The sequence below is a fragment of the Salvelinus alpinus genome, chromosome 11 (genome assembly GCF_045679555.1).
Source record: "Salvelinus alpinus chromosome 11, SLU_Salpinus.1, whole genome shotgun sequence".
In the NCBI taxonomy this organism is placed as follows: domain Eukaryota; kingdom Metazoa; phylum Chordata; class Actinopteri; order Salmoniformes; family Salmonidae; genus Salvelinus; species Salvelinus alpinus.
This window is the reverse complement of record NC_092096.1, coordinates 56,701,102-56,729,067: the sequence shown is the minus strand read 5'-3', so window position 1 is coordinate 56,729,067 and position 27,966 is coordinate 56,701,102. Positions and strand designations below refer to the sequence as shown.

The following is a 27,966-nucleotide window of genomic DNA, read 5'->3' as shown; positions in this document are numbered from 1 at the left end:
TTGGAACAATTCAATACTCTGGAGTCTGTGGAAACGTTTACACTGTATTTTTTACTGTATATCATACTCATAATAATCTACTGGGTTATAGTCCAGTCTTGGTTATTCTATGATTTTTTTTTATTGAATAGCCATTCATTATATTTGTTATTGTCACACTTTAAACATTGAAACCATGTTTTCCAAATATTACAGTGCTATTCATTTATTCCGTTTGTGTTTAAAATAAAAGACTGTTTACCATGAATGAGAAGTAGATCCGGTCACTTACATAGCAATCTGAAAAATTGCCTAATTTTCAGAATGTGGAGGCAAAGCATCTCTTCATAAAGTGCTGTGGGATTTGTGCATTTTCCTAATCATAAATAATTTGATCACATACATTGTATATGCAGTGGATAATTTATGAATGGAGAGAGAAAATGCAATACGTAGCCTAGTACGTATGTAATGCATTTTTTCCATGGCATAGAATGAAATACGTAGTTAGGCAGAGAAGGCTCTATTTAACTAGCGTAGCTACTCCTGCCGCGAGAAGATACTGCGGCTTTTCAGTGGTGAGGGAGTGGTGTTGACGTTGTGTGCGTGAAAAGAAATGTCTAAACGGCATTCTTGGGACGTCCCAACTCTGACGTCACTCCTTTGAAGTTGACATTTAAAGCGGTTACGTTAGTGTTACGGTTCAAGGGGTTATTTAAGCAATAAAGCCCGAGGAGGTGTGGTATATGGCCAATATACCACGGCTAAAAGCTGTTCTTATGCACGATGCAATACAGAGCGCCTAGATACAGACCTTAGCCGTGGTATATTGGCCATATACCACAAACCCCTGAGGTGCCTTATTGCTGTTATGAACTGGTTACCAACGCAATTAGAGCAGTACAAATAAAAGTTGTCATACCCGTGGTATACGGTCTAATATACCACGTCTGTCAGCCAATCAGCATTCTGGGCTCGAACCACCCAGCTTATAATGTTAGGACAAGGTTTAGGGCAAGGGTAACGATAAGGGTTAGGGCAAGGTTAGGGTTAGGGTTAGGGTAAGGACGTCCCAATGATTCCGTATAGCACTAACCGTACGTGGAAACCCCTCCGCCGCTAGGGAAACGCTTCCAGACCAATCAGTGGTTGAATGTGTGAGGGAGCGTGTGTTTACATCACCCGTCAAATTGAAGAGCATTTAAATTTCGTCTTACAAGGTACGATTACTTACACGTTAGAATATGTGTGTTGTTATACAATATGTCATTTCAATGTAAGAGATTGCAAGTATTGTGGAGAACATGATCACAACAATGTACAGTACAGTAGCTATAAAATGTGTAACAACACCAGCTAGAGTTAGCTAGCCAGCTAAAGTAACAGTACAGCTAGCGATGCAAAATACTGTTACCGTTATCTGTCTGGCTAGCTAGTGAGCTAATGTTAGCTAGCTAATCCATATAGATTATAGCAGGCTTGTTAGCCGATTATCAGTCAAAGTTAGCCAGTCAGCCTGACTGTTAGTTCGCTGAATGCCTAACGTTAGTTACAGTAGCTAGCTTATGCTCATTATGTAGCTAGTAAGGTAACATACTGTAGCAAGCTACCTAGCACAAAATTGGCTAGCTATCATGGATGAAACAATAAATGCTTAGTTATGTATGCGCATTATTCAGCACTGTACTAGTTCACTACCCACTTGGTGTGTGTGTCTGTGTGTTACACGTAGTGAACAATGTGTTTTGTGTTGTTGGTTTGGTTTATCATGACCCCAATCCTGTTTGTTAACTCTGTTTGCATGTCAACAATTCTGTTGATCAGATTTAAGCTTAAAGCTCAGAGGTGTGTGTGTGTGTGTGTGTGTGTGTGTGTGTGTGTGTGTGTGTGTGTGTGTGTGTGTGTGTGTGTGTGTGTGTGTGTGTGTGCACTGTGAGTATCATCCCAGCGGAAGGTAGTTGGTGCTCCTTTCTGCTCCCAGGCAGAGGGGCCAATTAGGCTGTCAGGTCTTCAGGGCACACACACACACACACACACACACACATACACACAGGTGTCCAGGGAAGGAACCAGAACAGGGGGAGAAGAGAGCGGGAGTCTAACCATAGTACCATCTATTTACTGCTGCTCCTGCTGGCCCCTGGACATGAACCACCACAGCAGGGGCCTGGTTCCTACTCTTGAGGGCTAACAAAGTCACTGGGGTTGGGGGGTGAGGGAGCTTGTTGTTTTGGTGTGTGTGTCTGAGAGAGAGAGAGAGGGAGAGGGAGAGAGACGGGGGATGGGGAAGGAGAAGGGAGTAAGCCAGAGAGGAAGATGAAAGGTGTATTTGATCAATCTTTGCTTGTCAGTGTTTTCCCCTCTGTGTTTGTTAGTATTGTTTTGACCAGCCCCCACACTGTGCATTTGATTGTTCTATCCTCTGTATGTCACTGTCTTTCCCTCCAGGACCAAACCCACAGACTCCCACTGAAGCGATTACGGTAGCCACCAACAGGACGGACTCTCTGGTAACTGACCTTTTGCAGGTGAGTGCGGGTCTCTCTGGCCAGGAAAGGTGGCTAGCTATTGGCACAAAGTTTAAACGCATGTCTTCCATTATACGTTATCTCTGTTTTTCCTTCACGAGATCGAAACCGTAAATCTGTTGTAACTCAAGGTTTAGCCTACAGATGTGTTTTAGTCGATGCATTTTCCATCAAGGTGCGTGTGGTTTTAATTGGTGCTGAATCTCAGGTGCTTAACCACTGCCCTAGTGTTAGTCGCTCTCTCTTCTGGGACTAGAAACCCACTGAGGATATAATACTGGAGAAGGAACAGTAGGCCTAAATTATAAAGAGAGTGCAGTATATGAGGAGAGGGGTTGGTCTAGAGAGAACTCTTATCAGGCTATTAATGATCAAATAATTGGCTCCAGTCGGTATTTATGGTGGGCCGTCACACTTGAGAAAGCAGTTTGGGACCACAAACGTATGGCTCAGCGTTTAATACTACCCTCTTTCTGTGTCTTCTTCACCTTCTCTTCCAGTGGAATCACTCTTGAACCATGAGCTCTGTGGCTGTGTTGACCCCGGAGAGCTTTGCCGAGCACCGCAGCGGGATCAAAGACCAGGAGATGACAGGTATTATACTGGTCTGGGACCAGTGAATAGACTCTTATTTACTCACCCTTATTGGAGTTGCCTACAACCGAATGCATCCTGTTTACAGGGATACAGCATTCTTCAACCAAGCTTCCTTTTCCGCTTAAAACAGAATGTGGGAACTTTCTTTTACGCCTTCTGCGTTAGGACACCTTAGAGGACTGATGTATTTTAATGTAACCTCTGGACAAGAAAAACACTTTTAGGCTATAGCTTAGTCTGTGTGGATTTTGGATTGTGTTTTGAGTGTCGGTTTGGCTTTTTCTGCCTTTGAGGTTGTATTAATCTCTCTTTCTGCCTTTGTTTCTACCCCTCTATTTCCATGTCTCTGTTGCTCTCTCCGTCCGTCCATCCCTCCCCTCCTTCAAGGCGGCGTACCCGAGGATGAGGCCTATATCCCCACCTACCTGGAGGCCTTCCCTCCGCTCCCGGAGAATAAGGGAGCTCCGGGGGACAAGTCTGGAGAGCCTGCCGGGGCGTGGGGCTCCAAGATCAGACCCATCAAAGCCTCTGTCATCACCCAGGTAACGGGCACATATGTCGAAGCACACATACAACACAGTCTGTTGTGGCCTCAGCATCACACCACCTTCTCCCCCCCCCCCTCCTCCTCCTCCTCCTCCTTCTCCCAGGTGTTCAACGTGCCCCTGGAGGAGCGGCGCTACAAGGACAACAGCCAGTTTGGTGACGGGGGCGAGGAGGCCAAGGTGTGCCTGGACATCATGCAGCGGACGGGGGCTCACATCGAGCTGTCGCTGGCCAAGGACCAGGGCCTCTCCATCATGGTCACTGGGAAACTGGACTCTGTCATGAAGGCCCGTAAGGAGATCGTGTCTCGGCTGCAGACACAGGTTCAGATTTTAGTTTTTCAATTTGAGTTTTTAAACCCAATCTCCATTCCCAGGTGCATAACGTTATAAAGGCTCTCCATGATCAGCTTAGGGTTGGGCGATATATCTAATGTCATACCGATCATATTTATTGTTATTGCGATATACATTCGTGTTTCTCTCTCCCTCCATCCCTCCTCCCTCCCTCCCTCCCTCCACCCATCCTCCCCTCCCTTGTTCCCAGGCTTCGGCCACGGTGGCCATCCCCAAAGAGCACCACCGGTTTGTGATCGGTAAGAACGGTGAGAAACTCCAGGAGCTGGAGCTGAAAACCGCCACGAAGATCGCCATCCCTCGACCCGACGACCCCAGCCTCAACATCAGAATCACAGGCACCAAGGAGGGCATCGAGAAGGCTCGTCACGAGATACTGCTGATATCAGCTGAACAGGTCAGAGGGGGCCAGGGGTCAAAGGGGGCCAGGGGTCAAAGGGAAAAATGATGATGATGATGACAGAGACGCTTCAGCTTTGAGCTATATGTTAATTCTCTTTTTACATACTAATTATTAGGGCCGGGACGATGCCAGTATCGCAATACTTGTTAGTATCGTGGAAAGGAAACAGAACACGAAGCGGCTTTAACTTTTTTATGAAACCAGCCCTAATGTTGGAAACAAACATCATTATGTTGTCATCCAGAGTCACGTTTATTTACATATTAGCACACAATATTTTACATACAGCCGGTTTTTAAAGGACAAAAAGAGAATGGTCCGTGTCATGTTTTCATTTTTTGCCATGGAATAAAATTGCATTGCTGGTATCGCCACAGCCCTGCTAATGATATATGGCATGAAACCCAGACAAAAATACCCATGTTGATATGATTACGTATGGTGTAGATATGTGTGTGTGTGTGTGTGTCATACAATACTTGATCGTTTTATATTTTTCTCCATCTCCTCTCCTCCAGGACAAGCGAGCAGTGGAGCGTCTCTCCCTGGAGAAGGTGTTCCACCCGTTCATCGCTGGGGCCTACAACCGTCTGGTCCAGGAACTGTGTCAAGAGACGGGGGCCCGCGTGAGCATCCCCCCACCCAGCCTGCACAAGGACGAGATCGTCATCACCGGGGAGAAGGAGGCTGTCGCCCTCGCCATCAGCCGCATACGGGCCATCTACGACGAGAAGGTGTGTGTGTGTGTGAGAGCGAGAGCTGACCCGAACCCGACATCTTCACATAATATCCAAGCAAATGTATCACTGAATGACATTGACTTACCTTTTGTCAGTGTTTGATGTTAAGGTTGGGTTTGAGAGGGAGCGGGTTGCTTAGGAACCACTATACAATAAATTACACCGGCATGCTAGCTAAACACTGTAAGAACCTACAAAACAGCAGTCAATCACAGAACATCAAAACGAACAGATTTTTCTCCCTCTGTGTGTGCCTGTGTGCACAGCCTGGGGGCGTTGTGGTTGATGCTGGTCTGTATGGATTTGTGCGTCTTAGACACGATTTCACAGAAACAGACGTGTTAGACAATAGAGGTTCATGGTGAGGGAAAGTGAGTGTGTAAAGGATGGATGGAGGACCGTGCAGAGAACCATAGAGAGGACGAAGAGAAGGAGACATTGTGTTCCAGTGGAACTGTGGTGGGTTGGTGATACAGAGCAGGCAGAGATAATGGGTATGGATTCTAGTGGAAGGGAAAGACAATAGGATGGGAATGCTAATGGTACTTTACTGCATAATACTGTACTGTATCTGAGACTCTACTCTACACTCTCTCCACTCTCTCTCTCCACTCTACACTCTCTTTCTACTCTACACTCTCTCCACTTTCTCTACACTCTCTCTCTACACACTCTCTCTCATGCACACTTCGACTCTCTCTCTCAATCTCTTTCCTTTCCCCTCTGTCACCCCTCCCCGTTCCGCTCCCTTCCTCTTCCTCCCCCTTCCTCACCTTCCCTACGTCCTCCAGAAGAGAAAGACCACCACCATCTCAGTGGAGGTGAAGAAGTCGCAGCACAAGTACATTGTGGGGCCTAAAGGCAACAGCTTGCATGAGATCATGGAGACCACCGGGGTTTCTGTGGAGATGCCCCCGCTGGACTCCTGCTCGGAGACCATCATCCTGAGGGGCGAGCCGGACAAGCTGGGCCCTGCACTCACACAGGTCTACGCCAAGGTGATTGGAGGAGGAGGAAGTGGGAGAGGAGAGGAGCGATTGTCTCGTTTGCTGATTTGTTGTCTGTTTTTAATCAACAAGTCAAGTAGTTTGTTAATCATGTGTGAGAGAGATGTACAGCGTGTGTGTCTGATCCTGATTGCCTCTCTGTCTGCAGGCCAAGAGTGTGACGGTGGTGGAGGTGACAGCCCCGGCCTGGCTCCATCGCTTCATCATCGGAAAGAAGGGACAGAACATCGGACGCATCACACAGCAGCTACCCAAGGTGTGTGAGAGAGAGACGTGAGAGAGAGACATGAGAGAGTGAGAGACGGGATGGAGAGAGAATTGGAGAGAGAGGCGGGATAGGGGAGAGATGGAGCGAGAGGCGGGATAGGGGAGAGATGGAGAGAGAGGCGGGATAGGGGAGAGATGGAGCGAGAGGCGGGATAGGGGAGAGATGGAGCGAGAGGCGGGATAGGGGAGAGATGGAGCGAGAGGCGGGATAGGGGAGAGATGGAGCGAGGGATATGGCAGAATATTTGGTTGCAGACAGAAACATGACTTTATATGTTTAGGTGGTTAACAACAACACCCACCCGCCTGAGAAGTGCTTGGCTCAGACTCATGTCTGTCAGTAGCGCCAATCAATCCCTGTATAGCGCACTACTTATGGATTACTCTTAAAAAGCCTGATATACCTGCTGCACTCCAGGGATTCAAGCTCTTTACCTCCCTAGCTACATTGAGACACACTTAGTTCACTGAGCTGACATGTGGAGGGAGCCAGAACCAGATGACCCCTTTAAGTGGCTTGACCCCCGACCTTTAACCCCTGTGTGTTTAGGTTCACATTGAGTTCACAGACGGCGAGGAGCGGATATGCCTGGAGGGCCCCACGGAGGAGGTGGAGCAGGCCCAGGTTCAGATACAAGACATCATCAGAGACCTGGTGAGTTCGGCCCCCACCGCGGAGCTGCGTGACGGCACCTAGTTCCCACCGCGGAGCTGCATGTCGCCGTCTCACTCTCACACACACACACACAACTGATCAATATCAATGTATCGCTCAATACGTTTTGTTCAAATGACACCTTCTCCACATGCATTAACAGCAGCCCAGTCCTAACCCACCAACGTACAGAAACTCCCTAGATATGAGGACATCTTGCAAGGAACCAGGCCGTCTACTCTAACATGTAAACCCTGTTTCCTCGTGTTAAGCTGGTGAGGATGGACTACACTGACGTCAACATAGACCAGCGCTTTCACAGACACCTCATCGGCAAGAACGGAGCCAACAGTGAGTACGCACACACACACACACACTCTTTCTAATATATAGCCACGTAAATCCCATGCTGTGTTTTTCAGTTAACCGGATTAAAGAGCAGTACAAGGTGTCGGTGTGGATCCCCCAGGAGCCGGATCGAAGCGGCCTGGTCCGGATCGAGGGTGACCCCAAGGGGGTGCAGCTGGCACGCAGGGAGCTGATGGAGATGGCACAGAGGATGGTGAGGACGGAGGGGGTGCCAACCTCTCCCATTCATTTGGGATAATGACCCGGCAACTTGGACGGAGTCCATATTCAATGGTGACAACTGTTCTTTTCCCCCCTGGGCAGGAGAACGAGCGTACCAAAGAGTTGATTGTGGAGCAGAAGTTCCACCGCGCCATCATCGGCCAGAAAGGGGAGAAGATCAAAGAGGTCCGGGATAAGTTCCCAGAGGTAACAAGGTTCAACTTTTTTTTTTGTCCCTTTAATGATTTTAGGAGTATAACTTCCCATTCTAGTGTGAAATCTGACTTATTTTGGACGCTGTCTTTCAGGTCATGATCAATTTCCCCGACCCGGCTCAAAAGAGTGACATTGTGCAGTTGAGAGGGCCCAAGAACGAGGTGGAGAAGTGTGCCAAGTTTCTGGCAAAACTCATCGCAGACCTGGTACGACCTCACTGATTCATGCATTACTTCCTGTTTACAATGGACCACTTCCTGGTTACTCACCGCTCCTTTTTGTTTTTCCTCTCAGATGGAGAACAGCTTCTCCCTCTCCATCCCCATCTTCAAACAGTTCCACAAAAACATCATCGGCAAAGGAGGCGCCAACATCAAAAAGGTGAGAGATGAAATGTGTGAAGAGTAGCACAAAATATTGGTCTAACTTTAAAGTGTCCACACATACATTTTAAATGTAGGTTATTGGTTACAAGAATGCCATTCTTATGACGTGTGTATGTGCGTGTGTCCCACAGATCCGTGAGGAGACCACCACTAAGATTGACCTGCCCACAGAGAACAGTAACAGTGAGATGATAGTGATCACTGGGAGGAAGAACCACTGTGAAGCAGCCAGAGACAGGATCCTAGCCATCCAGAGAGAACTGGTGAGAGAACACTGTGTGTGCATCTCTCTATGTCTCTCTCTCTCAAGTGTCTCTCTCAAGTGTCTCTCTCAAGTGTCTCTCTCAAGTGTCTCTCTCAAGTCTCTCTCTCAAGTGTCTCTCTCTCTCTCAAGTCTCTCTCTCAAGTCTCTCTCTCTCAAGTCTCTCTCTCAAGTCTCTCTCTCTCAAGTCTCTCTCTCAAGTCTCTCTCTCAAGTCTCTCTCTCAAGTGTCTCTCTCTCTCTCAAGTGTCTCTCTCTTTTTCTCTCTTTTTCTGTCTCTTTCTGTCTCTCTCTTCTTCTCTCTCTCTCTCTCTCTTTTTCTCTCTCTCTTTTTCTCTCTCTTTTTCTCTCTCTCTCTTTTTCTCTCTTTTTCTCTCTCTCTCTCTCTCTCTCTCTCTCTCTCTCTCTCTCTCTCTCTCTCTCTCTCTCTCTCTCTCTTGATGATTCAACCATTCCCCCTCCCTCCCTTCCTTCCTTTCTCTCTCTCTCCAGGCCAACATCAAGGAGTCAGAGGTGACCATCCCGGCCAAGCTCCACAACTCTCTGATAGGCTCTAAGGGCTGCCTGGTGCGGGCCGTCATGGAGGACTGTGGCGGGGTGCACATCCACTTCCCCTCCGAGGGCTCCGGGTCAGACAGGGTGACCATCAGAGGGCCCGCCGGGGAGGTGGAGAGGGCCAAGAGACAGCTACTACAGCTGGCTGAAGAGAAGGTGAGGGAGGAGGTGGTAAAGGAGAAATGGCAGGGAGGTCTGTCACCCCCCCCCTGCCTTAATGAATTAGGCAGAATGTGGAAGAATTGCTTTCACATTTTGGGGTTTGATTGAATAGCACCAGTCTCTTACACCTCTCCTTTTTGTCTCTACTCTCTTTCTCTCCTCTTTCTCCTCGTTTTACAGCAAGTGAACAACTTCACGGCGGAGCTGCAGGCCAAGCCGGAGTACCACAAGTTCCTGATTGGAAAGGGCGGGGTCAACATCCGTCGTGTGCGGGACAGGACGGGCGCTCGCATCATCTTCCCGTCTCCCGACGAACCGGAGCAGGAGCTCATCACCATCGTAGGCAGGGAGGAGGCTGTCAGACTGGCCCAGAAAGAACTGGAGACACTCGTCAAAAACCTGGTACTAGTCCGGATGATTTCTGTTGGAACAGATTCATGCTCAGTAGGTAGAAAGAGAAGCAAAAGCTTTAAACAGAGGAGCTAGTCTAGTAACTTAACATGTTCAAGATTTGAAACTGTTTCTGTTTTTTGTTGGTCTTTAATTTACGAAGCTCAGTGGGGTCACATTTTTTTCCCTACGCCTCTGTTTTACTGATCCCCCATCTTCCTACTCCCCCCCCCCCCCCTCCTCCCCCCTGTCCCTCCTCCTCCCTGTCCCTTCTCCCCCTCCTCCCCCCTGTCCCTTCTCCCCCCTGTCCCTTCTCCCCCCTCTCTCTCAGGACGACGTGGTGGAGGACAGCATGGTTGTGGAGACGCGGCACCACCGGCATTTTGTCTGCCGGCGAGGCCAGGTGTTGAGGGAGCTGGCGGAGGAATACGGCGGCGTGGCGGTCAGCTTCCCCCGCACCGGGACTCACAGCGACCGCATCACACTGAAGGGGGCCAAGGACTGTGTGGAGGCAGCCAAACGAAGAATCCAGGAGATCATAGAGGATCTGGTAGGTTGGTGTGTGTTGGGAGTGTGTGTGGGGGTCTGGGGTTGTGTGTTCCATTCTGTTTATGTGTTCTGAAGTGTGTAGTCTTATACTGACTTTAAACTCAAGCCAATGCGTGATATGTAAAATTGTTTGTAATGACAACTCTATGCAGTAATGACGACAACTCTATGCAGTAATGACGACAACTCTATGCAGTAATGACGACAACTCTATGCAGTAATGACGACAACTCTGTACAGTAATGACGACAACTCTGTACAGTAATGACGACAACTCTGTACAGTAATGACGACAACTCTGTACAGTAATGACGACAACTCTATACAGTAATGACGACAACTCTATACAGTAATGACGACAACTCTATACAGTAATGACGACAACTATATGCAGTAATGACGACAACTCTGTACAGTAATGACGACAACTCTGTACAGTAATGACGACAACTCTATACAGTAATGACGACAACTCTATACAGTAATGACGACAACTCTATACAGTAACGACGACAACTCTATGCAGTAATGACGACAACTCTATACAGTAATGACGACAACTCTATACAGTAATGACGACAACTCTATACAGTAATGACGACAACTATATGCAGTAATGACGACAACTCTGTACAGTAATGACGACAACTCTGTACAGTAATGACGACAACTCTGTACAGTAATGACGACAACTCTGTACAGTAATGACGACAACTCTATACAGTAATGACGACAACTCTATACAGTAATGACGACAACTCTATACAGTAACGACGACAACTCTATGCAGTAACGACGACAACTCTATACAGTAATGACGACAACTCTATACAGTAATGACGACAACTCTATACAGTAATGACGACAACTATATGCAGTAATGACGACAACTCTGTACAGTAATGACGACAACTCTGTACAGTAATGACGACAACTCTATACAGTAATGACGACAACTCTATGCAGTAACGACGACAACTCTATGCAGTAACGACGACAACTCTATACAGTAATGACGACAACTCTATACAGTAATGACGACAACTCTATACAGTAACGACGACAACTCTATGCAGTAACGACGACAACTCTATACAGTAATGACGACAACTCTATACAGTAATGACGACAACTCTATACAGTAATGACGACAACTATATGCAGTAATGACGACAACTCTGTACAGTAATGACGACAACTCTGTACAGTAATGACGACAACTCTATACAGTAATGACGACAACTCTATACAGTAATGACGACAACTCTATACAGTAACGACGACAACTCTATGCAGTAACGACGACAACTCTATACAGTAATGACGACAACTCTATACAGTAATGACGACAACTCTATACAGTAATGACGACAACTCTATACAGTAATGACGACAACTATATGCAGTAATGACGACAACTCTGTGCAGTAATGACGACAACTCTATGCAGTAACGACGACAACTCTATGCAGTAACGACGACAACTCTATGCAGTAATGACGACAACTCTATGCAGTAATGACGACAACTCTATGCAGTAATGACGACAACTCTATGCAGTAATGACGACAACTCTATGCAGTAATGACGACAACTCTATGCAGTAATGACGACAACTCTATACAGTAATGACGACAACTCTATGCAGTAATGACGACAACTCTATGCAGTAATGACAACTCTATGCAGTAATGACAACAACTCTATACAGTAATGACGACAACTCTATACAGTAATGACAACTCTATGCAGTAATGACAACAACTCTATACAGTAATGACGACAACTCTATGCAGTAATGACAACTCTATGCAGTAATGACAACAACTCTATACAGTAATGACGACAACTCTATACAGTAATGACAACTCTATGCAGTAATGACAACAACTCTATACAGTAATGACGACAACTCTATACAGTAATGACAACTCTATGCAGTAACGACGACAACTCTATGCAGTAATGACGACAACTCTATGCAGTAATGACGACAACTCTATACAGTAATGACAACTCTATGCAGTAATGACAACAACTCTATACAGTAATGACAACTCTATGCAGTAATGACAACAACTCTATACAGTAATGACGACAACTCTATACAGTAATGACAACTCTATACAGTAACGACGACAACTCTATGCAGTAACGACGACAACTCTATGCAGTAATGACGACAACTCTATGCAGTAATGATAATGACGACAACTCTATGCAGTAATGACGACAACTCTATACAGTAATGACGACAACTCTATGCAGTAATGACGACAACTCTATGCAGTAATGACGACAACTCTATGCAGTAATGACGACAACTCTATGCAGTAATGACGACAACTCTATGCAGTAATGACGACAACTCTATACAGTAATGACGACAACTCTATGCAGTAATGACGACAACTCTATGCAGTAATGACAACTCTATGCAGTAATGACAACAACTCTATACAGTAATGACGACAACTCTATACAGTAATGACAACTCTATGCAGTAATGACAACAACTCTATACAGTAATGACGACAACTCTATGCAGTAATGACAACTCTATGCAGTAATGACAACAACTCTATACAGTAATGACGACAACTCTATACAGTAATGACAACTCTATGCAGTAATGACAACAACTCTATACAGTAATGACGACAACTCTATGCAGTAATGACGACAACTCTGTACAGTAATGACAACTCTATGCAGTAATGACAACAACTCTATACAGTAACGACGACAACTCTATACAGTAATGACAACTCTATGCAGTAATGACAACAACTCTATACAGTAATGACGACAACTCTATACAGTAATGACGACAACTCTATACAGTAATGACAACTCTATGCAGTAATGACAACAACTCTATACAGTAACGACGACAACTCTATGCAGTAACGACGACAACTCTATGCAGTAATGACAACTCTATGCAGTAACGACGACAACTCTATGCAGTAATGACAACAACTCTATACAGTAATGACGACAACTCTATACAGTAATGACGACAACTCTATGCAGTAATGACGACAACTCTATACAGTAATGACGACAACTCTATGCAGTAACGACGACAACTCTATACAGTAACGACGACAACTCTATACAGTAATGACGACAACTCTATGCAGTAACGACGACAACTCTATGCAGTAATGACAACTCTATGCAGTAATGACGACAACTCTATACAGTAACGACGACAACTCTATGCAGTAACGACGACAACTCTATACAGTAACGACGACAACTCTATACAGTAATGACGACAACTCTATGCAGTAACGACGACAACTCTATGCAGTAACGACGACAACTCTATGCAGTAATGACAACTCTATGCAGTAATGACGACAACTCTATGCAGTAACGACGACAACTCTATGCAGTAACGACGACAACTCTATGCAGTAACGACGACAACTCTATGCAGTAATGACGACAACTCTATGCAGTAATGACGACAACTCTATACAGTAACGACGACAACTCTATGCAGTAACGACGACAACTCTATACAGTAATGACGACAACTCTATACAGTAATGACGACAACTCTATGCAGTAACGACGACAACTCTATGCAGTAATGACAACTCTATGCAGTAATGACGACAACTCTATACAGTAACGACGACAACTCTATGCAGTAACGACGACAACTCTATGCAGTAATGACAACTCTATGCAGTAATGACAACTCTATGCAGTAATGACGACAACTCTATACAGTAACGACGACAACTCTATACAGTAACGACGACAACTCTATGCAGTAACGACGACAACTCTATGCAGTAATGACAACTCTATGCAGTAATGACGACAACTCTATGCAGTAATGACGACAACTCTATGCAGTAACGACGACAACTCTATGCAGTAACGACGACAACTCTATGCAGTAATGACGACAACTCTATGCAGTAATGACGACAACTCTATACAGTAACGACGACAACTCTATGCAGTAACGACGACAACTCTATACAGTAACGACGACAACTCTATACAGTAATGACGACAACTCTATGCAGTAATGACGACAACTCTATGCAGTAACGACGACAACTCTATGCAGTAATGACGACAACTCTATGCAGTAATGACGACAACTCTATGCAGTAACGACGACAACTCTATACAGTAACGACGACAACTCTATACAGTAATGACAACTCTATGCAGTAACGACGACAACTCTATACAGTAACGACGACAACTCTATGCAGTAATGACGACAACTCTATGCAGTAATGACAACTCTATGCAGTAATGACAACTCTATGCAGTAACGACGACAACTCTATACAGTAACGACGACAACTCTATGCAGTAATGACGACAACTCTATGCAGTAATGACAACTCTATGCAGTAACGACGACAACTCTATACAGTAACGACGACAACTCTATACAGTAACGACGACAACTCTATACAGTAATGACGACAACTCTATGCAGTAATGACAACTCTATGCAGTAACGACGACAACTCTATGCAGTAATGACGACAACTCTATGCAGTAATGACGACAACTCTATGCAGTAATGACGACAACTCTATGCAGTAATGACGACAACTCTATACAGTAATGACGACAACTCTATACAGTAATGACGACAACTCTATGCAGTAATGACGACAACTCTATGCAGTAATGACGACAACTCTATGCAGTAATGACGACAACTCTATGCAGTAATGACGACAACTCTATGCAGTAATGACGACAACTCTATACAGTAATGACGACAACTCTATGCAGTAATGACGACAACTCTATGCAGTAATGACGACAACTCTATGCAGTAATGACGACAACTCTATGCAGTAATGACGACAACTCTATGCAGTAATGACGACAACTCTATGCAGTAACGACGACAACTCTATGCAGTAACGACGACAACTCTATGCAGTAACGACGACAACTCTATGCAGTAATGACGACAACTCTATGCAGTAATGACGACAACTCTATGCAGTAATGACGACAACTCTATGCAGTAATGACGACAACTCTATGCAGTAATGACAACTCTATGCAGTAACGACGACAACTCTATGCAGTAACGACGACAACTCTATGCAGTAATGACAACTCTATGCAGTAACGACGACACCTCTATGCAGTAATGACGACAACTCTATGCAGTAATGACGACAACTCTATGCAGTAATGATAATGACGACAACTCTATGCAGTAATGACGACAACTCTATACAGTAATGACGACAACTCTATGCAGTAATGACGACAACTCTATGCAGTAATGACGACAACTCTATGCAGTAATGACGACAACTCTATGCAGTAATGACGACAACTCTATGCAGTAATGACGACAACTCTATACAGTAATGACGACAACTCTATGCAGTAATGACGACAACTCTATACAGTAATGACGACAACTCTATGCAGTAATGACGACAACTCTATGCAGTAATGACGACAACTCTATGCAGTAATGACGACAACTCTATACAGTAATGACGACAACTCTATGCAGTAATGACGACAACTCTATGCAGTAATGACGACAACTCTATGCAGTAATGACGACGACTCTATGCAGTAATGACGACGACTCTATACAGTAATGACGACAACTCTATGCAGTAATGACGACGACTCTATGCAGTAATGACGACAACTCTATACAGTAATGACGACAACTCTATGCAGTAATGACGACAACTCTATGCAGTAATGACGACAACTCTATGCAGTAATGACGACAACTCTATGCAGTAATGACGACAACTCTATGCAGTAATGACGACGACTCTATGCAGTAAGGACAAGTCTATACAGTAGCAAACAGGGGTGTTGTTGCCCACTGTCTGATAGATAGCATTAGAGACTTTGTCTGCCTCTGTCACCATAATGGTCACGTTCCTCCCCGATGTTACAGTGGCGGCAGATAGTCTTCCTGGGGTCCAACGCATAACGAAAAAGACATTACAGACAAAAGGACTACAATTTACATATATTTAAAACATTAACATAGACATTACAGACAAAAAGACTACAATTTACATACATTTAAAACATTAACATAGACATTACAGACAAAAAGGCTAGAATTTACATACATTTAAAACATTAACCTTTCAGTGATACCCATCCCAGATCCGGGATCCTCCTCATCAAAAAAGCTGACTAGCATAGCCTAGCCTAACGGGACAGGGATATCATATAATATAATTTTCATGAAATCACAAGTCCAATACAGCAAATGAAAGATAAACATCTTGTGAATCCAGCCATCATTTCCGATTTTTAAAATGTTTTACAGCGAAAACACAATATGTATTTCTATTAGCTAACCACAATAGCCAAACACAGATCACCAGAGATTACGAGGTGCAGGTCAAGTTCCCAGAGAGAGACGACATTTGCTCCGTTCATCTTTCCCTCGATCCTGACTTGCATGATGCTGCCAACACCACTCTTCACCGTAGAGATGGTGCCAGGTTTCCTACAGATGTGACGCTTGGCATTCAGGCTGAAGAGTTCAATCTTGGTTTCATTAGACCAGAGAATCTTGTTTCTCTGGTCTTGGTGGTTCCAAACTTCTTCCATTTAAAAATGATGGAGGCCACTGTGTTTCTTGATCTTCAATGCTGCACACATTTTTTGGTACCCATCCCCAGATCTGTGCCTCAACACAATCCTGTATTTGAGCTCTACGGACAATTCCTTCAACCTCATGGTTTGGATTTTGCTCTGACATGCACTGTCAACTGTGTGCCTTATATAGAAAACCTGTTTTTGCTTTGTCATTATGGGGTATTGTGTAGGTTGAAAACATGAATTTAATCAATTTTAGAATAAGGCTGTAACGAAACAAAATGGGGAAAAATTCAAGGGGCCTGAATACTTTCCGAATGCACTGTAAATATACTGAGTGTACAAAACATTAAGGACACCTCCCTAATATTGAGTTGCACCCCCTTTTGCCCTCAAAACATCCCCAATTCATCGGGGCATGGACTCTACCAGGTGTCGAAAGCGTTCCACAGGGATGCTGGCTCATGTTGACTCCAATGCTTCCCACAGTTGTGTCAAGTTGGCTGGATGTCCTTTTGACGGTGGACCATTCGTGATACACACGGGAAACTGTTGAGCGAAAACCCAGCAGCGTTGCAGTTCTTGACACAAACTGGTACGCCTGGCAACTACTACCATACCCCGTTCAAAGGCACTTTTGTCTTGCCCATTCACAATCCATGTCTCAAGGCTTAACCTGTCTCCTCCCCTTCATCTACACTGATCGAAGTGGATTTAACAAGTGACATCAATAAGCAATCACAGCTTTAACTACAACTAAAGACACTCATTAACACATTTCAAATGATATAGCAGTCTGATGCCTGACTGCACAGTTGGTGACGTGGCACGCATCCCTTGGTTGATGTAATGCAACTCCTGCGCATCTAGTCGGGCAGGAAGTGGACCATTGTGTAGTCTGTTGTGATGACCGTCTCCCTCGCTCCCTCCAGGAGGCCCAGGTGAGTGTTGAGGTGGCGGTCCCCCAGCGGTACCACAGGGCTGTGATGGGGCCTAAAGGCTGCAGGATCCAGCAGATCACCAGAGATTACGAGGTGCAGGTCAAGTTCCCAGAGAGAGACGACAACGCCAACAACACAGCAGGTCAGCCAAGGCGGTCTGAAAATGAATGGAAGTACTGTGTATATGGAGACTGTTTAGTGCCAAAAATGAGGGGTTAAATACGTGTAAAAAACAAAAACAAATGTTTCCTGATCTTTTTTGTATCTCTAAGATATAGGTAGGAACCTTCAGAACATACTTCCTTTAGAATTGTATGGGGGTGTCTGTTGTTCCATGTAGTGACTCTGTTATTCAATGTATTTGCATGGGCTAATAGCAGTAAGGTCAACAACAAAAAATGTAATCAAATATGTATTGATTTTGATACTTCAAAGGGCCTTAAAATTCCAAATCAGATAGCTAAATGATCCTCGGTATGACCTTAAAAAAGTTTAGTAGAACCCCCCTCTCCCCTGGCTTGGACAAGGCTTAGACTGTAATGGGTTAACTTACACCTATCCGGCACCTTCATTTCTACCTAAAACAAACATGACCCACGTTTTGTTGTTTGGTTCAAAACACGTCAGCTTGAAATTAAACATCGGAGTTTCACCAGAAACTCCCAAATAAGCCGTGTTCTTGTTGCCATGGTGACGCTGCAGGTCAGGAGCCCCCTCAGGAGAACGGTGACGCCAGCCCGGAGGCGGAGTTTGTCCTTCGCAAGTGTGACGTCATCACCATCTCGGGGCGGACGGAGAAGTGTGAGCTGGCAAAGATCGCCCTACTGGTATAAACTGTTAAGATGTTAACTTTTCACTCTGTTGGGAGAGTGTTGTGTGCTTATTTTTTTCCTCACACTCTCTCTCTCTCTCTCTCTCTCTCTCTCTCACCTTTCACCCTCCCTCCAGGCTCTGGTCCCGGTCACGGAGGATGTTGAGGTGTCCTTTGAGCTACACCGTTACATCATTGGTCAGAAGGGCAGTGGCATCAGGAAGATGATGGAGCAGTATGAGGTATGGAGCTCCATCGCCCTCCTCTGGTGGACGTGTAGAACTGCAGCTCTGACGTTCAATCTTGATGTACTGCACACTGCATTTGCTCATCATAGCCCTTTTGTCACGCAAACTACTGTCGTCCCTGATATTCAATTCTGCAAATAATTTATATTTTAGTACGTTACCTCATGTTAAATTGGTCTTGATCAGATTGCCGTCAAACTGATAGTTTTTCTACTGTGCCTTCTCAAAGAAACCGTGGGAAAATCGGACTAAATTTTACTCTGTACTGTAACTCCCTGTGTGTGTGTGTGTGTGTGTGTAGGTGAACATCTGGGTACCCCAGCCGGAGCAGCAGTCGGATGTGATCAAGGTGACAGGTCAGGTGGCCAACGTAGAGCGGGCCAAGTCAGGCCTGCTGGAGAGAGTCAAAGAACTACAGGCTGAACAGGAGGACAGGGTAGGAACACACACTAAATAGGGAGACACACACACGCACACACACACAGTACTGACTAGTTTATCTCCCTGTCCCTCCAGGCCTTGAGGAGCTTCAAGGTCTCCATCTCAGTAGATCCTAAGTTCCACCCCAAGATCATTGGCCGGAAGGGAGCGGTCATCTCTCAGATCCGCAAAGACCACGACGTCAACGTTCAGTTCCCAGATAAAGGGGACGAACAGCAGGTCAGGAGAGTGTGTGTGTGTCTTGCTCTTTTCTGTTGCTCTCTCTCTCTCTCTCTCTCTCTCTCTCTCTCTCTCTCTCTCTCTCTTTTCCACCACTCCCTCATCTTTCCTTTGTCATTTTTGTGTGTTTACAGTTCTCTCTCTTCTCGCCATGTCCTCTTCTCCACTCTGTTCTTTCTTGTGTTCTGATCCCTCCCCATCTCATCCTCTCCCCTCTTGTTTCTAAACTCCGTACCTCCCTCCTGCACCTAATTCTCCTCTCCATCTCCCGTGCTGTCTTTCTCATTTACACATCCACTCTCTTATTCTCTTTTCCCCCCTCCTCTCCCAGGATGTGGTGGTGATCTCTCTCTGTTCTCTCTCTGTTCTCTCTCTCTCTCTCCCAGGATGTGATAGTGATCTCTGGGTATGAGCGTAACACGGAAGAGGCGCGGTCAGCCATCGAGCTGCTGGTGTCAACGCTGCAGGAGATGGTCAGCCACGACGTGCACCTGGACCCCCGCACACACGCACGCATCATCGGGGCCCGCGGCAAGGCCATCCGCAAGACCATGGAAGAGTTCAAGGTACGGGCGTGAGGGGTGGGGTGATTGAACCCCAGGGCAAATGAAGATGTCACAGGGACGCACGACATCGCAGCACCAGTCTGTTTTGTTTTTAGAGGGAGACTTTTTCTTTTTCTGTCGCAGTACCTCCGGGAGTCAGTTTGTTAAGCCCTTTAGTTTGAAATGTTAACAACTACAGTATGTTGTGGATGCAAATGAAGCCGTGTTTGTGCCACACTCTGACGTTGCATGGTTTCTCTCCTCTGTCGTGTGTGTGTGTGTGTGTGTGTGTGTGTGTGTGTGTGTGTGTGTGTGTGTGTGTGTGTGTGTGTGTGTGTGTGTGTGTGTGTGTGTGTGTGTGTGTGTGTGTGTGTGTGTGTGTGTGTGTGTGTGTGTGTTTAGGTGGACATCCGGTTTCCCCAGCCGGGTTCAGAGGACCCAGGCAGGGTGACGGTGACTGGACTACCAGAGAGTGTGGACAACGCCGTCGACCACCTCCTCAATCTGGAGGAGGAACATGTGAGTGATGGACGGAGACAATTATCAGTATATGGAGTAAACGTGAGAAACTTTGTCTTTCTCTCTCTCTTTTCTGCTACTATCTTACTTTCTCCCCTTTTTATTTTACTACTGTCTCTCCAACATTCCATGCTAGATGTTGAGTGTGACAGAGACCGAGACGATGGCAGCCTACATGAAGCCCCCGTCCCGCTATGGAGGGGGGGGAGGAGGTGGGGGCGGCGACATCAGCGGGGGGGCGGCCAAGGGCTTTGTGGTGCGGGACGCCCCCTGGAACGACACGGTGCGTGTCCTGATTCTCGTCATAATGTGTGATCTTTATCAGTATCCTCCTCATCATCAATAGTCACTATCATGTAGGCCTATATCTTCGTCATCGTGAGGTTGTTCTGACGTTGTGCGTTGTTGTGTGTCTCAGGCTCCTGATATGAGCAATGCTGAGGACTTCCCCACCTTCGGCGCAGGCCTGGCCCCAAAACAGACCTCCGCCTGGGGCCCCAAGAAGTTTTGAGACATCTGGGAAAACAAGAGAGAGGAGAGGGAGAGAACAAACACTGGACAAATCGCTACTCGCCTTCGCCCCTCCGCCTCCTCCCCCTTTTCCGTTTTTTGCTCTCTCGCAGCTGTTACCCTCAACCAGCAACCCAGGAAGGCCAGAGGAAAAAAAGAGCACGTCCCCATCTCCCTCTCCCCATCTCTTCTCCATCTCTCCTCTATCCCCTTCTCTCCATTGGAGGAAAGACTTTCCCTCTCTTGTTTTCTTGCTTTGTCTTGCCTCTCCACGTCACTTCAACATCGCTGGAGTTGTCGTTGCATTTTAAAGGACTTGTTTTAGTCAGTGGACCCCAACTGCCAAAACCCCAAACCGACACTCCAGGCATCTTGTAACGGTCCTTTGAACCAACTTAACCCAGCAAGCAGTGAAACTGGAGAGCACCAGCCAACCAACAGCCCTCTTTACAAGACAAGAGGGATGTGGAGGATTTTAGGTTCGCAGGGTGGCAGAACTCGCAAACCATGAGTTGTAAAGCAAACACTGCTTAATTTTTTTGTGGTTTTGATGATAAAAGGGGATTTTAATGTTCTACTGTGTGAGGGGAGTTTTTAACGATGTACTCCTACGATGTTTTACTGTGGGGGTTTTTACCGGAGTTTGTTACTAGCTGACCCTTCCAAGTACGTTATTACTGAAACTCTTCAGAGGGGAAGCGGGGGTGATGTTGGGCTGTGATGTTTTGGTGTTTTGTGGTCTTCACTCTTACAAGAGGAGGATGTGTATAGTTTCATCTGTAATTTATTCTACCTGAGCTAAAATAGCTTCCATTGTTTTTTTCATGGTGAGTTATCTTTTGAGTCTTAACCGTGTGAGTCCAGCGAGGTCTGTGTACCAAAGGTTGTTTATTTAAGCAATAAGGCACAAGGGGGTGTGGTATATGGCCAGTATACCGCGGCTAAGTGCTGCTCTTACGCACGACGCAACGTGGAGCGCCTGGATACATACCTTAGCCGTGGTATATTGGCCATATACCACAAACTCCTGAGGTGCCTTATTGCTGTTATAAACTGGTTACCAATGTAAAGAGAGCAGTAAAAATAGATGTTTCGTCATAACAATGGTATACGGTCTGATATACCACGGCTGTCAGCCAATCAGCATTCAGGGCTCGAACCACCCAGTTTATAATTCTTGTTATTTATGTTTTTGTTTATTTATAACCCGTTTTATTTATTGACATTTCTGTGATCTGGCGTTTTCATAAAGCACATAGCAGAAGTGGAATGTGTGTATGGGGGAGGGAGGGGGACCAGTTGGTTATGTACTAGTGTGTTGTTGTGGACAATTTCTGAAGTTGTTTCTATTTTTTCCCCTCTCTTCATTTGAAAGACTGTATGTGTGTGCGTAAGGTGTACATTCGAAGGAAGCTTGACCAATCTTTTACTCCCTCTATCCGTTACTTTCTTTGTATTTTTCTTCATTCCAGCTCCGTCGCTCTTCTTTCCCTTTCTACGCCCGACCCCTCCGTTCAGTCACGTTGTGTAGTTTCAGACTCCATTCATTTGTAAAGAATATTATATTTCAACTCCCCCAAATACTTGTGCACTCGCAAATAGTAGCTCAACTTGTGTGTCAGTGGAGGCTGCTGAGGGGAGGACGACGACTCATAATAATGGCTGGAACGGCACAAATGGAATGGCATCAAACGTTCCAGCCATTACCACGAGCACGTCCTCCCCAATTAAGGTGCCACCAACCTCCTGTGTTGTGTATTGCTGGGAAAATAGGACTCCAAAGCTCTGCTGAATCAAAACTTTGCACTTATTTATATCATTTGTAGCACAAACTGTTTTTACTTATCTATTTATTTTACCACACACTGGCCCTTCCCTCATTCCGCGACCGAGTTGGAGTGGTGTTATTGATCAGAATGACTTTCGTTCCATTGAGGCCCCTTTTGCTCTACTGTAGTTTAGAAACTGACCTAGGATCAGATATCCATGCATAACAAACTCGCCCATTGTACCTACTTGGAATCCGAACTTGTAGTTCCAGAAGTGAATCTGTTTTAACTTCCATGCGCCTGTTGTCGCCATACAAATAGATTGACTAGGATGGGGGGGAAAAAGCCCCTCAGACCATGTTGGCTTAAATGTGGAATTACCGTTCTAGTTATTGTATTTCTGTGGTAGTCTCCTGTATGCTGATGTAAAGGACAGGAGGACTGGTGCAGAACAGCCTGTAGATTTGTTTGAGTTCCCTCCGAGGATGGACTAGTTAACAAACGACAGACAATTCAACACAACTGGAAGAATAGATGGTTGTTTTTACGTGTACACGGAGGTGTACAAAACCATTAGGAACACTTTCCTAATATTGAGTTGCACCCACGTTTGCCCTCAGAACATCCTCAATTTGTCGGGACATGGACTCTACAAGGTGTCGAAAGCGTTCCACAGGGATGCTGGCCCATGTTGACTCCAATGCTTCCCACAGTTGTCTGGATGTTCTTTGGGTGGTGGGCCATTCTTGATACACACAGGAAACTGTTGAGCGTGAAAAACCCAGCAGTGTTGCAGTTCTTGACACACTCAAACTGGTGCGCCTGGCACCTACTACCATACCCCGTTCAAAGGCACTTAAATCTTTTGTCTTGGCCATTCACCCTCTGAATGGCACACACACAATGTATATCTCAAAGCTTAAAAATAATTTTTTGGCTTGTCTCCTCAACTTCATCTACACTGATTTGAAGTAGATTTAACAAGTGACATCAGTAAGGGATCATAGCCTTCACCTGGTCAGTCTGTCATGGGAAGAGGCGTTCCTAATGTTTTGTACACAGTCTATGTACTGTAAATGTGTCACCAGTTGAAGCTTTGTGGGAAAGCAACTCATTTCTGTTGCACTACTTTTTATTTGTTAAACACTCCTTTTGTGTTTAACCTTTGAACTTTCACCACACTTTGTCATTGGATCGCTGAGGTCAGACATTTTATATTGACATTACTGATGTGGGTAGGTGTGTCACAACCCGTCGGCAAGGCAATGGAGCCGGAGTCTGCCTGCGTTTTTTTTTTTGGGGGGGGGGGGGGGAGCTGAACTTATTGGCCTTAAGATATAATTCTTAGGAATAATTTAGAAAAAGTGTGATTGAGTAAATATGCAACACTGCAGTACGTCAGTGACTGGATTCTTTTTCCTACTCTGAATAAAATGTAAAATCTAAAACAGCCTCTATCGTGTCTTTTTGATTGGTGTAAATTAAGTATGTTGTACTTAAGGCTTTTCTCTTCTTGGATTAAGGGGCTACATCCATTTTGACTTAAATTATTGTCGTCAGAATCTTAGATGTAAGCTTGTTTTTCTCAACGTTTGAACAAACACTATATAGCCTCAAAACACAGTTAAAACTATATCATGGATGGTCAGTCCTTGCATCCATAGCTCTGTCTATGAATATGTTTACATTCCTCCAGCCAAATTCCACAGCTTTTGACCAAAAACGGGCGGGGAAAATGCTTTGTTTCTACTGCTGATCACTTTAAAAAGAAAGAAACACACAACGCCAGTCCAGAGTCATGTGCATACTCTGTCCGTTTATTTATTTTTACAAATCAGGAAGATATGATTTCATGTTATGTAACAGCCTGTACAAATGCAACATACAGAAGAAAAAAAATATGTATTATCATAAAAAGCAGCACTGGGCCTTTAAATAACCCCATATCATTTTTCACATTTTGATTGGACGTTGCAAGTTAGTTTCTTTTCTTCTTCAAAGCCCACTTTTTTTGTTGCAATAAATTAGGTTATACACAGTTGTGTGTGAGGAAAGTCAACTGAACCTTAAGTCTTGACTCAACCTGTTTTTCTCCTCTCTTTGTCAAAATAATGACTTGGCAAGATGGCGCGGCTATGTATGAATGTAAATGTCATACGTAAGTATATATCAGATTGGCAAAATACATGGCTAAAAGAAGATATGCTTTAGTCGTCCACATGTAATCAAATATTAGGGGAATATTAGGATCAGGAATGAATTAACCAGTGTTAATCTTTTTTTAATGTAATATGTCAAATGAAGGGTGTTAGTTTCAACGTAAACGGACCACAAAACTAAATTACAAAAACCCTAATGAATTACATTCACAATGTAAACACCAGCATCAGGGCCTGCATTTCGTTAAATACTGCATTTCCCAATAGTATTTGCACGGACACACCAATGTGAGGGCACACCCCTATGATCTTATTGGCTCTGAACATTTCTCCCTGTTAAAACTATGACCATAGAGTTCTATAGAGGACTCCAGTGTCCAGAAGCAAGTTTGAGCATGGGCAGTGGCATTAGGGACTTCACAATTTCGAAGTAGTCAACTGGGTGGGCCTTCCTATGGGTTAAGGAAGCATCATAAAATTCCATCCAGGGATCAGCCAATGGATTATACTCGTAAGCAAACATTCCATGACTGCAGGTGGCTGTAAATAGCCAACCTTGGCTTTATACCTGTTCAAACAACACACTCTAGGTGGCAGTGTGCACCCTTTCAGTTTGTTTACCAACTCAGAAGTAGAAGAAAATGTACTACTTTAAAATGGAGATGGCCTCACTGGCACTGCCCGTACGGTCACCGACGCCATAATGGGACAGATACGTTACAATCTTTAAAGACTTGAACGCAACTCTAGTGTAAACGACGACGTGTGAAAACAGGCACGTTCAGCAGGCCACAACATTGTGTAAAGTTCAGATAGTACTACGTTATGAAGAACAAACACGCCTATCTGGTACAGAATCATGTCAGCTCTATTCATGACATTTCTATCTGCTCTTTTCCTTCACATCAGTGCAGGTGAAGGAAAGGAGATGAGGACTAAGGAGAGGAAGCCACTTCACACTTTTCAAGATGCCGATAGCTTTGTCGGTGAAACAGATTTGAATAGACCCCTTTTTTCCCCCCCACAAGAAACAGTGTATATATCTATACCTCTGCAACATGGGAACGAGAAAGTACCCTCGTCTTAGGAAAGCGCTTTCCACTGACGAAGACAACATTTTTAATCTAGGACAGTAGTGAGTAGAGTGGAGGGAGATGGAGAGGACGAGTCTTACGCATACATGTAGACAGACAGTGTTACACCTGTAAACATTTTCTTCCAGTTTTTTTGTGTGTTCCTCCCTCTAAAAAAGGTGCTCTCAGGTCCTTCTCCTGTTCAGGGTTATTTCCAGTCTTTCTCCTCATCGTTTGATTTTGCACTCTCCTCCTCCATTGACACGCGGTTAAGTCTTTAGTTTATAAAGTCCAATAGTCAGTGACCGTTCTGCGCAGCAGGCGATGGGGGGGGGGGGGGTGGCGGTCGCCATTGCGAGGAGGTTTAAAGAACGGTCCAAGTCTTGGAACGTGACCGGTTCCGGTTGTGCACTCAGCCTTGAGAACTGAGGAGAACCACCCCCCCCGTACTTGAGAACCAAAAAGAGAGTGAGGAGAGTGATCAGGCTGGGATAAAAGGTGATAAAAACAAGAGCTAGAGAGGACAACAGTGCTAAAAGAAAAACTGCGGTGACCAAAAACTAGTGTTGTATTATGAATGAGAAGTAGATTGTTTTTTTACTTGTTTCTTTTCTTTTCTTTTTTAAATTGCCCACAGTGTTCAAAACATAAAGTGCAGGCAGTGTCAGTCTTGTTGTTCTTCTCTGAATCCACCAAAGCCCCACCCTGTTAAAATTATTCCAAAACAAACAAAAATGTACTTTGTCCAAAATAAACTAAAATAATGCTGAACTGTCAATGTCAACAATTCCCCCCCTCAGGAACAGGAGGGAAATTACCCAAATTCTAAAAAGTCTCAAAGTCTGGAATTTGGTTGATGGAGTAGAGGTTTTGGAGGCACCGCTGGGATAGAGAAGCTCCCTTATCTCCACTCTATCCATCCCGCTGTTCATCCCTCCCTCACTCCACCCGTATGAGTAGGCCGTAGAGGAGGGTGCCCCCCTGCTCCTTGGTGATCCACTCGATTTCTGTGTTGCTAAAGCGGGGGTCAAGGGGCTCGCTGGCCCCAAGGTTCTGGGGCCCAACCTTGTAAGAGCCCGGCCGCACGCACACCTGGAAACCCACCTGGGCCTGGTGACAACAGTGAGAACGAGGGTCCCGGAATCTGGAGGGAGAGGAGAGCAGGAGTTATGGGAATAAGAATGAAAGAACAAAAGCAAGGCAAGACAGCATAACAATTTCATGGTATACAGTATACTTAGTGGCCAGTTTATTAGGTACACCCATCTGGTCCCGGGTCAGACCCCCTTTGCCTCCAGAACGGCCTGAATTATTCGGGACATGGAAACATTGCTCAATTGGTATCAAGGGACCTAACCCACACTATTACATCACCAGCTGGCACCGTTGACACCAGGCAGGATAGGGCCATGGACTCCTGACTCTGCCATCACCGTGACGCAACGGGAACCAGGATTCGTCGGACCAGGCGCTGTTTTTCCACTCCGCAATTGTCCCGTGTTTGTGATCACGCCCACTGGAGCCATTACTTCTTGATTTTAGCTGATATGAGTGGAACCCGGTGTGGTCGTCTGCTGCAATATCCCATCTGTGATAAGGAGCGACGAGATGTGCGTTCCGAGATGCCGTTCTGCACACACCAACGTCGTACTGTGCCGTTGTGGCCCGCCTGTTCGCTTGCACAATTCTTGCCATTCTCCTTCGACCTCTCATCAACGAGCTGTTTTCGCACCATTCTCGGGAATCATTAGATTGTCGTGAGTGAAAGTCCCAGGAGGCCGGCTGTTTCTGAAATACTGGAACCGGTGCGCCTGGCACTGATGATCATACCACACTCAAAAGACGCTTCGGTTACTCGTTTTGCCCATTCTAACGTTCAATCAAACAGTAACGGAATGCCTCAATGCCCGTCTGCCTGCTTTATATAGCAAGCTACGGCCACGTGACTCACGGTCTGTAGGAGCGAA

General features: G+C 45.4%; 2 protein-coding genes across 3 annotated transcripts in view; one reads left to right on the top strand and one right to left on the bottom strand.

The window, feature by feature from the left end:
* Positions 1-1,002: 1,002 nt before the first annotated feature.
* On the top strand, positions 1,003-24,215 carry hdlbpb (high density lipoprotein binding protein b). The gene is made up of 28 exons (XM_071333698.1): positions 1,003-1,199; positions 2,428-2,507; positions 3,008-3,101; positions 3,492-3,646; positions 3,755-3,973; positions 4,197-4,403; positions 4,928-5,143; positions 5,941-6,147; positions 6,305-6,412; positions 6,974-7,078; positions 7,351-7,429; positions 7,501-7,640; positions 7,751-7,855; positions 7,957-8,070; positions 8,159-8,245; positions 8,382-8,513; positions 9,004-9,222; positions 9,409-9,630; positions 9,950-10,168; positions 17,697-17,847; positions 18,408-18,532; positions 18,654-18,758; positions 19,066-19,200; positions 19,281-19,424; positions 19,811-19,990; positions 20,372-20,488; positions 20,625-20,771; positions 20,907-24,215. Exons 3-28 carry the CDS (start codon positions 3,026-3,028, stop codon positions 20,997-20,999), a joined length of 3,807 nt encoding a protein of 1,268 aa, XP_071189799.1. The 5' UTR covers positions 1,003-1,199; positions 2,428-2,507; positions 3,008-3,025; the 3' UTR covers positions 21,000-24,215.
* Positions 24,216-24,563: 348 nt separating this feature from the next.
* The window catches only part of LOC139534509 (neuralized-like protein 4), a 33,846-nt gene continuing 30,443 nt past the window's right edge, over positions 24,564-27,966 (bottom strand). For both annotated transcript variants that reach the window (XM_071333695.1, XM_071333696.1), the window contains exon 30: positions 24,564-27,143. In XM_071333695.1, the coding sequence (XP_071189796.1) occupies positions 26,939-27,143 (205 nt within the window). In that variant the 3' untranslated portion in view covers positions 24,564-26,938. The remainder of the gene's footprint in view (positions 27,144-27,966) is intronic.